A 16,698-nucleotide genomic window follows, 5' to 3' on the forward strand; every position below is an offset into this window, starting at 1 on the left:
TTTACAAAAAAAATAGTTTCCTACTCTTATTTTCTGTTGTTTTTCCACCTGTAAGCATTTGTACGTCTGGTGCTAGGAAACGTGAGTAGCTTTGATTTTTGCAATTTGCTGTCTGCAGTTTGCAGATTGCAACAGTGCCTGAACACGTTATCCCAGCAAATTCATACAGTGATAAACAAGGTCCCAGATACAGTCTTCCGTCTCCACAAGGTCCCAGTTGGGTCTCCTGGCAATGAATCATATGAAGGAGAAGTGGACGTGATGAAATTGTTACCAAAACCCCCTTGGTTCATCTACAGCTCCCAGCTGCCCTGCTATTATTAATACTTTATTTTTTTTTTTTTCTTAAGGCCACAGCTGGCAGTATTTATTTATTTATTTTAAATCAAGGAAGTATATCACCATCCCCTTGTCATAGCCACACAAACAGATGATTTCATTTCAAACAAAAGAGAGGAGAAAACTCCAGTACCAGGGGTGGGCTGCCAGCTTTTCAGTTGATGAATCTCCATCGATTTCCCAGCCCTGATTATCTCAGCCTTTACACTATTCATTGAGTTTCCCTGACATCCCCTGGGGAAGACAATTCACCTAGCTGTGCCAATCTGCCCATGCTAACAGTGGTTAAATATTCACCTGAACTGCTGGGAATTTCTGAGGGCTGATAGTGTGCCAGGGAGGGGTACTGATAAAAGCTGACCTTTGGTGGACAGGGCTGGTCTCCTCCCAACCCTATTATTGTTAGCAGGGAGAGAAGGCCCTCCAGAAAAGCACTCAAGAAAGATGCCCAGTTAGGGGCAATGGGGAACAAAAAATACATGAAAAATCTATGTTCAAAGCCCCTTCTAGAATATATGCTTGGAGATGAAATAGAAAAAGCCCTAAAATCTCTGCTGAAGTAATTCAAAGAGCCCCATGTAAAAGGTCGTTTACATGATGGTTCCAACAGTTGCCTGGATTAGAAAGCTTATTCTGAGTCTTACTGCAAGTTTTGGAGTCTAAGGCTTTCTATGGTCAAGTATATTGTTCCCTTTTGATAAAGTAATGCTAATATATGCATCCTTTTTTTTTTTCTTCTCCTAACACCATTTCGATTTTTTTTTTTTCTTTTTGTAAATAAAGCTATCTACGCATTTTGCACCATCTCCTAAATCAGTCTGTAATTGACTGCAAGCGTTTAAAAAAAGCAGGGGCAGGGGTTTTGGAATTTCAAAACACGCAGAATTGCTTTAAAGCAATTTAGAAAATTGGGTTTAAATCCACAAAATAAAACTCAACGTCTTACAAGCATTCGGCGCTTTTTATCCAAAAGACTTTACATGCTAGAAGATAAAGGCTACAAAATGCATCATAAGCTCTAGGCAAATTCAAGCCACCTGCTCCACACAGCATCACACACAGGAGGAGGACCTTGGGCAGGCTGCGGTGCTTGCTTCAAGCTCTGGTCTTTTCCAGAGCACACTGAAACTAAGCCCAGGACTGTTTCATGCTGGAAAAGCACGTGGTGAGGTAGAGCCATAGTCATGGTTAGGGTGTTGTGTGGCATAAACGCTGCAGGACCACATCAGTCCCTTCCAACTCACATATTATGCTGGGCATGGATTTCCAAATCATTGCATTGCTCTAGACAAGAAGACAGGAACACCAAATGCAGCTGACACCACAGGCACAACTTGGGGCAGGGGAAGGCCCAGTCCTGATGTTTGGACCGATCCCCTTAGCCCTGCAGAAATCATTAGACCTTGATAAATATTCAAGACCTTGGCTTTGGAAGCACTCAAACCTCTACCTTCTCACCACACTCAGATATGGCAGAGGCCACTTCCCTAACAATAGAGGGGGGTCTGGTGGTTCTGGCACTGCAGGTCTGGAGCTCAGCATCAGAAATAACTTTTATCTCTAGGAGGGAGCCACCAAGGCCTTCCTATAAGGGTTTTCAGTGGAGCCTTTTCACTTAGGACTCATACAAGTCCCTGATGTGTCTTTCTTGACACGAGATGCCACATTTATTAATTGTCATTTTAATATGGGATTTTATTTAAAAGGCTTAATAAATCACAGGATAGATTTCAGCTCAGAAGCTAAGACACTCTAGGTATCAACAGGTAGCTATTTACAGAGAAGATCAGTGTCTTGACTTGTCACAGAAGTGGAGATCTAGAATCCAAACAAGGTATCTAGCTCCTTCTTGGACAACTTAGTGAGCCAAAGACATCTTCAGAGGACCACAGATGACTGCTCAGCTTGTCCTAAAGCAAACACCTCAATTTGGGCAGCTAAATTGTTCTCTGTCCTTTTTGGTTTGTACTGCCTACGAGTGGGATTCAGCTGCCCACCTTGTGACACCTACTTCCACCTGAAATGCCCATGTGGTCTCCAAGCTGCCAGTGCAGAAGGTGATGCAGAAGCTTTCCTGCTGTTCCTGGTCTAGTGCTTGCTCCCTGAGATCTCCTAGGACACCTCAAATGACCACAGGCACCTGCTTCAGGTGATAGAATTGTTCCCATAAAGGTGTCTCAGTCTTCCCACTGATTCCCACCCAGGGGTGGAAATGCTAGAGACACCCAGCTGGCCTCATCTCAACCTTCTGGGTCTGAGGGTGGAAAAAAAGAAAAAAGGAAAAAAAATGCTTTTGTTCTTTTAGTGGTTTCCCTTACTTAAGAAAAAGGCATGTTACACTAACTGGAACCACGTTTCTAAGATGTTAAATAGCAGAATACCACAGCTGAACATCTGCTTGGTGCTGGTGACCTTCTAGGCTAGGCAGAGGTGAAACTCTCCATGAAAGCACAGGACAAGCTTGCAATGACCTTTGTTCTGTTCTTGGGGTCCCAAACCGCTGCTCTGAATCCTTTTTTAGCTAGATAGGGAGCTTTTCTCCTTCCCTTCCCCACTCTGGGTGCTTGTGCTGCTGCCTTGGAGGACTGCCTGCCTCTTCCCAGGGTGGGGAAAAAAAAAAAAAAAAAAAAAAAAAAGAGAGAGAGAGAAAGAAAATTCCCCCGGATCTGTAGGGGAAGGGACAAGATACTGTCCCTGACAAATACTGAGAGCAAAGATCAATGCTACAATATCCACATACCCAGCATGGGGTTCGGACCAACCCTGGACACCGCCAATGGCATGTTAATGTTTAAAGCTACACGTGGGTTTAGGAGCAGGTCAGAGTACACAATTAGCCCTGGGCAAGCTTGAGATCTCTGCATTTGAAAACATAGGAAATGCTGTAAATACCACAGCAAATGTAATTATCAGAGCGTGATAAACACCACTTTGTGACCACGGGAGGCGTCTCCCATTTCAGATGTTTCTGACAATGAGCAGAAACCAAACCTGAGGCTGATCCTGAAGTCCGGACACAGAACAAGGAGACAAATCCCTCAGGGACGCCTCTGGTTTGGGATTTATTTTTTTTTAACCCTGATGTGTGTTTAGCCCCAGGTGCTGCTGCTGTGATGGAAGGAGCCAGAGCACATCTTTAACATCTGTAAAGCAGCAACAACCATCCATAAGAAGCGGGATGCACTCCAGCAGCCCCTGAGTGCCACTAACTTGGAAGCACCAGGACATTTCACAGCAGTATTTTAGCTGCTTCTAGACATGGGTCAAATATAAGAGGGTTCTGTCACTAGATGTGACATTTTTATGGCAGCAGGAAAGATTTGAGCATAAATTACTATTTCCTGGATACATTTAATCTAAGTTCTGCATTCTTTTGGGAAAAGAACCCAGAATCACATTTGTTCCCTGTCCTTTGAAACTGAGACTCAAGAAAACACGGGCTCAATTAAGATTTTAAGGGACAAATTATGAAGTGTTCCCTGAACTCAGACAAAACGTGCTGCCAGCCAGTGCCTGAGCCTAAACCACAAGAAAGGCAGAACCACAATCACTGATGGCAGCAACAACCCTTCCATGGGTATTCTTAAAACTGTTTGTTTCCAATTCACAGACTTTTCTGAACATCTGCTATCATGTCCAGCATCCCTCTAGCTGCCTGCAGGGCTCGGGGAATTTGCAAGTGGTTGCTAAAAAAAATTGCCTCCGGGTTGTCTTTGAGAATCTGGCAGATGGAGGGGCTGTGGATGCTGCTACCTCCCAGGGCTGCTTAGGGGGATCTAAATGTCCTTCCAAGGGGACAAGACACTGGTGCCACACCAGTGGGAATGAGAAATGGACAGGGACAGAGCACACTGAAACCGTATATAGTCCCTCCCAGAGCCATGCCCCATGTGATGGATCTTCCTGCAGAGGCAGGCAGCAAAAGGAGAGTCTTCTTCCAAGCAACAGCCCCATTCCCGGCTTGAACCAAACCTTGTAAATGGTGGAGATTTCACCACATCGGTTGGTTATACATTTCAGTGTATTATGTCCTCATTTCTTTATTTATATATATACATATATATTACCTTATTTACACCTATTTTTTGTCTCTGCTTTGAGCTACCTCTCCAACAGAAGTATATTCACAACAAAAATAAGCTGCCTGCTTCCTTCCCACAGATAAACCATGTACATGGAGATTCTCACATTAAGACATTTTTTGTAAACCAGGAATAAACTCTCAGCACCTCTCATCCAACCTTCTGAGACCTCAGAGCATAGGCTGGGGTCCAGCAGAGCTCTCCCACAGGTACTGTCACTAAATCCCCTCCTCATTATGCCTCTACCTCCACACCCCAAAATGATGTTTTTAGGTGGAAAAGAGGTTTCCTGCTGCACAGCAAAACAGATTTTCAACGGATATGGCTGTTATGTTCATGCTTCAGAGGCTGAAACAGGCTATTTTCCTCATGCACTAGAAACGGGGACTTACAGCATTTGAATTTCCTTTCGCATCCTCAGCCAGCATCAGTACAAGCTGTTCCTCCACTCTGACTTTTCTTCCTTTCTCTCCCCAACTACCATCCAGTTGTGCAACTAGCTGAATTTTTTCCACAATAAATAAAAAAAAATAATCAAAAACATCCAGGAGAACTTAATTGTGTTCAGACCCTGTTTAAAGGCCCTGGAAAGACCAAAAGAAAGCCAAACAAGTGATCGTGCTCCAAAAGAGATTTACATTGAAGATGAATGGAGGTGACAAACTCATTGCATTTTGAGGCAATGAAAAGGATGTGTCACCATCCACCTGAAGAAGTCAGGCTTCATTCCAGACACTTGCTTTGGTTTGAGTAAGCATTAGACAAATAAGTTTATAGATAGGAAAGTATTCAGACTGCTGTTTCTAATCTTACTGGGGATAAATCCTGGGTCAAGGAGAATTGATTCCACTGGACTAGGATACACAGCCTATCATACCTGTCTTGTTTTTACAGTCCACAGAATGGGAATGGCTCTCCCTCCACACTTCCACAGCAAATGAAGATGAGTCTATTTGAGGATGAAATTATTTACATACCAGCTTACATTTTTGTCTCACATCTTTTCTCATCCTGAAACATTGCAGTGACATTTCCCCTTGCAGTAGGTAGAATTTCTGCTGGTTCCCCACTGATTTCTGCAGGAAACACAGAAATACTGCAGAACAAGTCCATTAAAGGTTTTCAGATCTCAGGAAATACATTTTTTTGCTTTCTTGCTTTTAAGTTTCTTGGGCAGAAATTCAGACCTGGCTTTCTAGCTGTATTATTTCCCTTTCACATTACACAATGTCATGGAAACTTGCTTTTCCTTCAGTATGTTTTTTCCTACTGGCATTCATTTTACAGATAACTGGACTGAAGTTGTAATAGTATCCCTCCAAAAAATAACTCTTTAATTGGGACAGTGAAAGGAGGTAGCCCCTGTGCCAGCTGCCAGTGGCACCTGCAACGATTTGGGCGGCAACTAGCTGCAGATGGCCACACCAAAACCCTATAGTCCCACTCCTCCCCAGAAAAAAAAAAAAAAAAAAAAAAAAAAAACAGCCGTTCTGCTTTGTCACTTTGCATTAGCTGTGTGCTTCCAGGCTGGCAGCAAAGCCAAACCTGCAACAACGTGGCTGCTCATGCCTGAGCACCACGGGGCAAGGATGCTTCTCCTGGGGAATTTGGAAAGGCGCTTGGCTGGTCGAGGCAGGACAGGCTTTATAAAGCTCCGTCTGCAGCTTCCATTAGGGACTGGAGCTACCGTTGCCTTGGAGCCAACTTGGCTTGCCCTTCATGAAAATAAACATCAAAATGCATGAGCTGGGAGAAAATATGTCCCCATTTAAAAAACTTCATCTCCCTTCAAGGCACAATGGCTGATCTGGTTACAGGCAGTATTACAGGTGTCTCGTCTGCCAGCTGCCAGCTGGATTTTCGCAGCTGTTGATTTTAGTAAACATTTTCTCCATCTCACAGGTGCATCAGGGGAGACAGAAGTGGAAAGAAAAGGTGTCTGCCTGCATTCAAGTTTGACTGTGGCCAGCAGCTAAACCAAAGTCTGGCCCTGACCACAGCCGGACCAGTGTATGCAACACAGACAGACCCTGGCCCAGGACTGCTGGTCCTGGACCCCATAAGTCATCCTTCCCAACTACTGAACTACACAAAACATGGATTTGCACATGCAAGAACACTTAACATGTCTACAGACTCACAGCTTTACAGAGGGTCTTGGTGGCTCCCATAATTGGGCTGACTCTATTCTCAGGCTAACTTGGTACTGTCACTGTGTATGGTTGAAAAATCATGGGACAAGTATGAATAATAAGTACAACTGGCTCAAAAAGGACAAAAAATAAAAAAAGAAAGAAAGAAGAAAAAAAACATTATCTGTTTCTTTGGGTAACAAATTCTGTTTTGCCTTGGGTTCATAAGTAATACACACACCCTAGGGGAACACAGGCCTCAACCTTCCTCCTTGGCAGCCAGGGATAGCCCGGGGAGCACTTTGCCTACAGGAACCTGTGTTGAGGAAGGTGATTTGGAAGTGGACACAAGCGCTTTCAAGCACATGTTGCCTCACATCTCTTCAGGTCCCAGCTCCACTAACTGCTCAAGGCCCCACCAGCTGTCTCCCTTCACCCACCAGTGCTTTCAGCCTTCCCAGTCCATCTGCAGTAGGGCACAGACCTTCCCTTTCCCATGCTGAAGAGGCTGTGAGCAGGAGGACTGAAAAACAGAGGAATCACTGAAATGTTCACACATGGGGAAGGAGACAAGGGACCAAAGTCAGCCTCAGTCTCCTCATATCTTCTTCTCACTGCTTGTGTCATGCCAGAGTCATCTCCAGAGAGTATGCAGGGAGATTTCCATGTCTCACTACAGTGCTGCTGTTGCATGGGAGGTGGGAAGTAAAACGGTTTCCCTCCAGAGAGGGCAGCAATTTGCATGGGGATTGCTTCTTGTGTCATTGCAAAAGTGGCTCCAAACACAGCAGGGATTCATAGAAAAATAATGGTGTTTCTGCTAATGGTGTTTCTTCTCCCCTCCCCCCTCTTCCCCTCCCCGCCCCTCCCCTCCCCTCCTTTCCTCTCTTCTCTTCTTCCAGGTGAGCAAAGCATTTGCAGCAGATTTTAATATTTTAATATTAATATTCTAAATTTTAATAGCATATTCAGCGAGGTGTGGCTACAGTAAAGCAAATGGTACCTTTGCACAAAGTTTCTGCCTCACCTGCAAATGCCAAGCAGTGCTGAAAGCCTCCGGAGTGAACTGCTTCTTCCCCACCATTACATGTGGGTGCTTATGGGGTAGCTTCAAACTTCCCACTGCCTTCCCCAGGAGGTATCTCTCAGCCCAGCCTCTCCCAAACTTTTCAGTAGCGCAGAGGGAACATGACCAGCTCAGCAAACATCCTGCCTCTCCTAGCTGACCACAGCAGTGACATCCTGGCTGTGTCACACATGATGGAGCTGGCCCCAGGTTGCTGCATCTTTCTTACACAACTGCGAAACGCACTGCTTATGCCCATGGCTAAGAGACCACTTGGTCAGGGACTTGAAATAAAATAAATTAAAAAAAAGGTCTTTGTCCAGCTGAGCAAACACTGCGGAAGGATTCGTGCTCAGCACCACCACCACAGGGCCTTCAACCACCTCTCGGCTGGGAGCCCCAGGGGTGCAGCACTGCGGGGGCAAGGCTCCCCACAACCTTGGCTGCAGAAGGCAGGAGGGACACCAGGATCCCTCAGACCCCGTGTTTGTGTCCATTGATGTGCAGAGCTCAGCCCCACCACCTACAGCCACCTCCACGGCCCCCACAGCCTCCCACCCTGAAGGAGAAGAACCAGGCTGGGAGCCGAAATGTTGCTCTGCTCTGGGCCCAAGGCCTGATCACATACAGCAGCAGATAGCCTCATGCCATGAAATCCAGAACGATTTCATCTGTTTGGCAGACAGAATTTCTTGAAAGAGTGGCTCTGGATAATTAAAAGCAGCCTGGAGCCATGTGGCTGTCCGCTCATCGCCATTTCCTGGAAGGATTGCCTTTGGAGGCACATGCATGCACATACCTATGGCTGCCCAGGTGTCTCCTTGCCCCACAGGCTAGAAACAGGATATTTGTCTGGATATCACACACTTTGAGGTGCATAGGTCAGAGAGAGATTTGTTTTGGAGTAACCTGCACCTGCTGATAGGAACAAGTTGGTCCAGACTCCTTCACCAGGATATGGGACATGGTTGTGGGACTCTCCTCACCTTGTCCTGAACCTATATTGATAAAAAATAGGGGCCTCCCCTCAGCAGCTCCTCATCGGTCACAGCAAGAGTTCAGGGCTGGGGAAAAGCTCCCTTTTCAGCCCCAAATTGGTTACAACCGATTCCAAATTCAAGGCTCTCACATGCTACCTAAGGTCAACCCTCCTGCACCGTATGATGGCAAGCAGCCAAGCTGCCTCCCGATAAGGCACTCTAATAAGGGAAACATTTCCCTCTTTCCCTCCCTGGAAGCATTCAGAACACTTTCTAGCTGCTATAAATATATATTAAAAAAAAAATAAAAAAAAAAAAAAAAAGTCCATATGCAATGGAAACATCCGGTGGATAAGACTATTTTGTACTCCTCCATGATCTTTTATTCTCTATTTTGTCAGCCTGTGTGGTTGTGAGAAGATAGAAAACTGTCAGGGAGCTGCCAATCATACCCCTAAAAATCCGCTACCACAGGATGGGTGGGAAGTTTTGGAAATGAGTCAATGCCATTTCCATGCTGAAAGGCTCTCGGGGATGTTATGCAAATATATCAACTGTCTCGTGGTCTCCCCTCATCCCATACACTTGTCAGCAGTTCTCCATCTCATCTAATACTGCTCATGAGTATTCTAATAAAACACAGATTGTAGGAACGGGGTACACTCAGGGTGGGTTACTGAGAGGAAAACAAAGGCACTGTAAATCATTAATAAAACAACCCAGAAGCAATGTGGCACTTTCTATCATGCTATTAGGCTGATGGAGCAACAGCTCTTCCAACAAAAGGCAGGGCAAGAAACCTAATGTAAAAAAATAAAATAATAATAATAAAAGAAAAGAATTTCAAACCTCTATTTATTGGACCCTATTTTTATTGACTTTGAGGTCATTTTGCCCCGCCTTTGCCACGTTGGAGTGCTTTAAAGTGAGAATATTTTCTATTTCGCACTCCTTAGGGCCAGGGAAGGGAGGAAGGGAGGATCCCTTGTGCAGCTCGTGCCACAAGCAAACACAGAAGGCCAGTAAGTGGGATTTAAAAAAACTGTCTCAAGCAAGCCAGGCTTCAGTGGCCGACCAGGTTCAGTGTGCAGCACACCGTGCACAAGGGCATGGCAAGAGGCTGCCCATGACCTGCCCTTTCCAATCCTCCAGTTCCTTCCCCAGCACCCAGAACACAGAGGAAACTCTTAACTTATAAAATAGAATAAGAAAAAAGGCAAACTATTTTTTTAAAAAATTTTATGTCAGTGAGTACCCTGCACGCTTTCAGATGAAAACTGCTAGTTATCAGCTAGTTTTTCTAGTGCCCACACTTTGCATGATTCCTTTAGATGGGTCACCTCTAGCACTCCCCGTGTTCATCTCAGCCACAGCAGGAAGAGTCCTGGTCCCTGCACCCAACTCTAGCAGAGAGTATCTCTCCAGCAGGTACACGTCCATATCTTTTAGCCATGATACATTAAATTCCTGTTCAGACTCAAAATCAGAGCGGTCAGAAAAAAATATGGAGAAACTTCCCCAGCTTTTCCTCTTCTTTTCCCCTCTCTGGGGGTAGAAGCAGCCCCATACCAGTCACCTGGGGAAAAGGATCAAAACAGGTCCTGATGGCAAATATTATGCAAATCCTTCCCCAATAGCCCAAAGAGCTTTTGTGGAAGCTGCTGTTTTTCCATGCCCTCATGGTCTTATGAAGTGTCTCTGAATAAGAGCCATGACCATCCGCCCAGCTGAGATCATCAGGGCAAGAAACAGGCTGCAAATGCACTGCTGCCCGGGGTAGGGTCAGGGAGTGATCTGACCCAGTGGCTCCCGGTGTGTGCACATGGTCTTTGCTAAAATACAAATAGCTCTGAAACTATTTCCTCTGCTTCCGCAGAGGAATAATGCCATTTAATTTAGTTTTCACTTTGCATAATAATGGGAAGGCCAATTAGGCAATTATATCACTTTTCTTATCTGGTTCCCTTTTTAGCTGCTCCAAAGCCTTGCAGGTGTTGTAATCAGGTCATCGGGTGCCTGTTACAGCAGCCAAAATGCCACCGGAGAGGAAGACCTGAAGATGCTATGCAGATATTTGTAGACTGCCTGCTAACAAGCTAATTACCTTGCTTTTTATTAGGGACACTGAATATTCTCCTAAAGGTTTATTATTACCCAGACAAATCTCTGAAGGTCTCCCAGAATGTGAGAACAGGGTAATTCAGCTGAAGTAGCAGCATGACCTTGGATCTGATGCTTGAGAGGGGGAGAGGCAACACATGGAGAGAGACTTAATAAAAGATAAAATCTTCCCCTGCAACCTTGACAAGTTTAATGGAAGTTATTGGGCTCCTTAGCTTCCAAGGGCTTTATCACCAGCGCCAGTGCTCTCAGTTGCTCACAGTCAGTTTGACACACTGCTGTTAACTCCCTTGTTGAGATGCACATGGGTCATTTTGCAGCTCACCTGGTGCCCTGCAAAGCAAGCACTGCACGGCCTCAGGCTGTGAGCATCTCTGCAGCTTTGTCCAGTGAGCTCCCAACAAGCTTAAATGGAGGCCAACAGGCCGGGCCTCCCTGTCAGCTTGTTGACAAAACCAGGAGTTGAAATTCTTTTGAATAACAAGTAGTCTGACACACACACAAGGGCATTTGACACCTCCATAAGCCAGACCTTGAGTCACTGCGGTGAAATCCCTCCTGTGCAGACAAAGCAGCAAGGTCTCATTCAAGAGACTGCACAACCCTGCAGCAGGGTTGAGAAGAAATGTGAGCCAACTTTGCATCGAAATTTAGAAGTTCACATGGGGCCAGGATTTCAGTCCCAGTCGCAAGGCTGCTCTCTAAAAGCATCCGAAGCTTTCAGCAGTGAAACACCAGTGCTGCTGGCTGTACCGACCTGCAGAGAAGAGTTCGGTAGCAGACAAGTCTTTCTGAGCAAGGCCAGAGGCACTGGGGGAAGCAGGGGGTAAAAGAAAAAGGCCTCTGGGGCACTTTTCAGAGCCTGAAGGGAGCTGGAGGTTGTGCCTTGGCCAGCACAGGGCAGACTGGCATGGCCAGTGAGGAGGCTGCCAAACCTTGCAAACTCTTTGATGGGTCTGCAGGTCCTCCCTCAGGGCACCAACATGAGGCTTGGGTACAAACAGGGAGCTTTTAAGAATTTTAATCAGGTTTTTATTACCCTTTAATTGGTCCTTTCTTTAATAAAAGCACCTTATTAAAGGAAACTGCTGCGACTGCAAGATTCCTTTTATAGGCAAATACTGCAGCTCTCAAAGGGGAGGGAGGGTGGGAAGAACTGACCGAAACCATAACTCCAAGGGGAAAAAGGGGAGTTCCTATGCCATTATCTCCACCAATATCAGATCTTCAGCTTAGAACAGAGAGAAGTGGCAGTGACTCCTTACAGCCCCAAGCCCAGAGATGTGATGGGAACTCGGGGCTTTGGCAGCAACCTAGCAGCAAACCTAAGCAAAGCAGGAGGTCTGCAAACATCACTAAGGGGCTGTGAGAAAAGTCAGAATGAGGCCCTGTTAATTACAAGCCTGGAAGCCAACATGCAAGTGCCTAAAGAAAGGACAGCTTGAGCTACTGTTTCTCTCCGGAGTGGCCAGAACAGGCACCTGAGTGAATTTACGAGACTGTGGCGTTATTGGAAAACTGTGGAAAGCAGCATCTGGCCCTCAGCCCAGATTGCAAGGGGCTTAAAAACGCAGCTGGAATCAGCTTCCAGCAGCAGTAGCAGCCCGGGAGGAGGAATGTGTTATCCCCAACACGACACGCCTGGGGTCTGGCCTCCTTTTCCCACGTGCCCAGGGGCTTTCCAAAAATTAAAATGTTTTCCTGTGCTCTGCATCTTTACTGTGTCAGTGCACCGAGGGTTTCCCACACATCTATTTGCTCTCTTTTCCATCTTCTTCCCCAAGCGTCAGGCACTGCAGCTGGGAGGAGGAGAAGGAGCTGTCGGTGTTCCCCTCATTTCACCCCGTGGGACAGCCCCAGTGAGGCTGGCTGCATGCAAGAAGCACAGGGAAGAAAAAAAAAAAAAAAAAAAAAAAAAAGTCTTTTGGAGTACAGGATCCAGCTGAAAGCAGATTTCATCACTTCCGAACCTCCTAGGGCCAGGCTGCTTTTGACAGAGTGCTTTTGAAGATGTCCCAGGACCCAAAGGCAGGACCTTAGCTACTAGCTCCTCAAACCAGGCCTTCACCTTCTGGTCCGAGGATCTCAGCATCTCCAACTCTTCCCTCTGACTTCACAAAACATTCATGAACTATTTTAACCAGGCATTTATGTCAAAAGACAGCTAGCAAGATCCCTGCCACCTCACTACTGCATGGACTTCATCATCTGCGTAAGATCTCCACCACTTGACTGTATCACAAAACCCCTTTGGCGTCCCCAAGCCCCCTAAAGCCCATTTTACAAAAAGTTCCAATAAATAATTCTCCAAATCATGTCCACAGAGTGCATTTGGAAACGAAAACTGTTTGCACCATGGTGGGATGCAAGCAGATGCAGGAAAGTCACCGTAAGATGTGACAGGGCAAAACGAGGAGCAAAGCCCTAACCAGAGCTGCACCCTGGATGCAGGCTCCCATGTTGAGAAGATGTTGAGAGGAGCACTCGCAAGAAGGGGAGCCAGATTCCTAACGCAATTCCTATCCGTCTACCAAATTGGGAGCACAGATGCTTGGGCTGAATGGGAGCACAGTCAGCCTGAACTATTTTTAACTGGTGCAGAGGAAGCGTTTACTTTTCATTGCTAAAGGAAGCAGTGGGGAGACAAAGCAGCCATCAGGAGGGCTGGATTTATTCCCTTGACGGCTGTGTGCCGAAGTATTTAAAGCCCCCAGCCCCAGCTGTAATTCCCCCCAAATCTGCTCGCAGCTGCGCAGGGTCATGTAGCGCAGCAGCTGAAAGGCACTTTTGGTTCATGCTCTCTAGGTTGCTCCAGCCTGCCCTGGAGGATTCTGCCTCGTGGTTTCCCTTCCAGTTAACAGGTGAGATGTACTTCTGACATCCAGCCGATAGGTTCCCCTACATTTAACTCAAAATGTGTACTCAGGCATCATCCTTCCCCCTTTTCTCCCCGAAATATCAATGATGAGAAAACTGGTGCTCGAAGGGCATCCCACAGACTGGGGTCATGCCCGTTGTGCTGCTGGCCAGGTGGAAAACAGAAGCTCAAACTTTGCACGTGGGTGGTTGGGCAGCTCGTGGCGGAAAGGCTGGGTTTGCTGCTCAGCTCCCTCCCAAGCAAGCCACCAGAGCTGCTGCTGCCACACTTACATATTGTGCTTTGCAGGGATCCACAGAAGACACAAATGATGATGCATTCCCTGTCCATCCTGACCTAAAGAGGTGCTTAAAAGGTTCTCACCTACCAGTGGAACCCCCCATCTGCATAAAACAAGGTTTGGCACTAAGAGAAAGAGGTCTCCAAGTTCCACTTTTGGAAGCGTGGATGCACATCCAGAACGTGCACACCCATAACTGCAGGAAGTGTTTAGTAAAAGCCTGCCTTTATTACGAACACTGCAGCCCCATAAAGCTCAGAAACCACTGGCAGTGGGCACCGGTGGACTTCCCATGCTAAAAATGTACTTAAGGGAGGATTGCCTAGAGGGTGAATTACTTGTGGTGGTTTCCCCTGGGAGGAGAAAGAGGCGCTTCATTCAGCCTGCTCTGAGGCAGCTGCTGGCATGGCTCAGTTAAACCATGCCCTCAAGAGTCTTTTGTGTTATCCCAGAAGCTATGAAGGGACAAAGGGCAATTAGTCCAGGAACAGATGTTTATGCTGCTGTGTGGGGTCGGGCAAGAATAATTCCCAAAGTCTGCCACAGTCCAGACAAGGGCACAGCTCTTGCTACCTGAGATGAACATGGGAGCACAAAAGCAAAGCTCTATTCTCAAATGTTTCCACTTGAAGTCAAAGTATGGGGTCTGCAAAGAGCAAAACCTGGAATTACCTAGTCAGAATAGGACAGGAGAACAGGCAGGGCTGCTTCCCAACCTGTTGCTCATGGACAGGTTGATACCAAGCTTAGCTCGGGTCCACGGGAAGTTTAAGAGCCAACACAGAAAACAGAACATCTCCCCAGCGGTGTGTAATTTTACCAGTGATGTTGCCAACAGGCTAGAATAAGAATTATTGAATCACAGAATGGTTTGGTTTGAAAGGGACCTTAAAGATCACCCAGCCCCAACCCCTTGCCGTGGGCAGGGACACTTCTCACCAGACCAGGTTGCCCAAAGCCCAGGTTGCCCAAAGCAAGTATATATACATACGATTACAAATTATATGTGAATGCCTGTGCCCACTTAGAAAACTGAAGAAGTAAATCCCTTACCCGGTTGTCCTCTTGAATCTCCCAGTCACTGGAGAAGCTCAGGGCATGCTGCGCCTGCGAGCAGTTGGAGAACTGGAAAAGGCTGGCAAACATCCTCCGGTTCTCCTGCGTGTCCGGGAAAATCGCCTCCTGGAAGTTCACACCGTGCGGCAGGAGGATGTAATTCTCATCCATGCTGAAAGACAAACCACGCGGGCAACCCGCTGTGAGGCTGGATTTTGTTTTTTCTCCTGCAGAAGTCACCCTCCTGGCTGAACAAGTGCCACCAGAAGTTGCACGGACAGGCTTTTAGCCAACGCGTGGCTCTTAGCTGCCAACTTCCACCCCGGGATATTTGGCCAGAGATCAGCAGTGCAGACCTAGCACTGATATCTGCTGCTTTGTGATAAAATGAACCCCCGAATCTACACAACACGTCTGCATTTTGGCCTTGGGTTCCTACTGAATATGCATTGCCTTGCCCTCGATCCCCGGGTTTAAGGACTCCTTCAAGCAGTCAATAAATAACTTGCATAAAACGTGCTTTAAGACACTGCCTCCGAGCGAGCACTGGACAGCATCAGAATGTGTTTTGCTACACACCCAGTGTAAGAATACACCAAGGATTTCGAAACAAGCCACTAAGTAATATTTCGCAAATGCTTCTGGATTGAAAGGTCGCGGCAGAGACTTGTTCCCACATCGAGGTTTATTTTTCTTATTCTTTCAATCAGCCCGGAGTCGGGATTTGGCCGGGGTTGGGGAGAGGCGGGAGAAAGCCTCCGGGTGCGTTATTTGGGGATCGCTCCCAAACCCCGGGGCCAAACTTCGCAGAACAGGCTGCTGGCCCGGCTCCAGCGCCGGAGAGCAGCCCTGCCCTTAAAAAAAAATATTTAAAATGCAAAATAAAAACCCGAGGGCAGCAGCTCAGCCTGCATCAGGAGCGCATTGCTGGGTTCTTCTGGTCTGGGTCGGTGTCGGGGTTGAAGGATGGGATGCTGCGAGCCCCCCCTTCCACCACCCTAGTCCTGGAGCATCCCCTACAAAACCGGGACCCGCCCGGCCCCCCAGCCCCGGCACTCACCGGAGGAAGAAGAAGTAGGAGTAGCCCTGCAGGACGGTGTGCGAGTGGCAGGAGAAGTATCCGAGGCCGGTGAGGTTGAGCCGGGAGCCAGCGGGCACCTCCAGCATGCTGCCCCACGCCTGGTCGCACAGCAGCTCGATTTCGGCCGAATAAAAAAGCCCCCCCGGGCCGTGCTGGGACCCGGCTGAGGCGGGGGGGTCCCTTTGCCAGGGCAGGTAATTGTAAGCCCCGTAGGGGTCGGGATGGAGAGCCAGCACCCGAGCGTAGACGATGATCGCCGCCAGCTCGGCTCGGCAGCCCTCGCTCAGGGGTCGCCACTCGGCCGGCAGCTGGCAGCCCCCCCCGGCCCCAGCTCGCCCCCCCAGCCCCAGCGCCAGCCCCAGCAGCAGCAGCGGAGGCAGCGGGGGTGGCATCGCTGGGGGGGGGGGGCGTGCCGGGTGGGGGTATATGGGGGGATACGGGGGGTAAAGGGGGGGTGAGGAGGTGGGGGGAGAAGGGGGGAAAGGGAGGTCTGGGGGTGTTATTTGGGGAGGAGGGGGAAGGTGGAACCCAAAAGGATCCTAATTTGGGAGGGGGGGAAGGGTTGGGGGGAAGGAAGCAAGGGGGGGGGAGGAAAAGAGTGGGAAAGGTGGCACCCAAAAAAACCCTGGGGGGGGGGGAAGGTGGAAATGGGCTGGGGGGGGGAAGGAAGCAAAGGGGGGAAG

The 16,698-nt window shown here is 47.7% G+C and overlaps 1 protein-coding gene across 1 annotated transcript in view; it reads right to left on the bottom strand.

Moving 5' to 3' along the window:
• The window catches only part of CCDC3 (coiled-coil domain containing 3), a 39,828-nt gene extending 23,405 nt beyond the window's left edge, over positions 1 to 16,423 (bottom strand). Inside the window, exons 1-2 of the mRNA XM_035341202.1 lie at positions 15,995 to 16,423; positions 14,932 to 15,106 (exon numbers count right to left, since the gene is read on the bottom strand). Coding sequence (XP_035197093.1) covers positions 14,932 to 15,106; positions 15,995 to 16,407 — 588 coding nt within the window. The 5' untranslated portion in view covers positions 16,408 to 16,423. The remainder of the gene's footprint in view (positions 1 to 14,931; positions 15,107 to 15,994) is intronic.
• Between the last annotated feature and the right edge of the window lie 275 nt (positions 16,424 to 16,698).

This window comes from Oxyura jamaicensis, chromosome 1, assembly GCF_011077185.1.
Source record: "Oxyura jamaicensis isolate SHBP4307 breed ruddy duck chromosome 1, BPBGC_Ojam_1.0, whole genome shotgun sequence".
NCBI lineage: Eukaryota > Metazoa > Chordata > Aves > Anseriformes > Anatidae > Oxyura > Oxyura jamaicensis.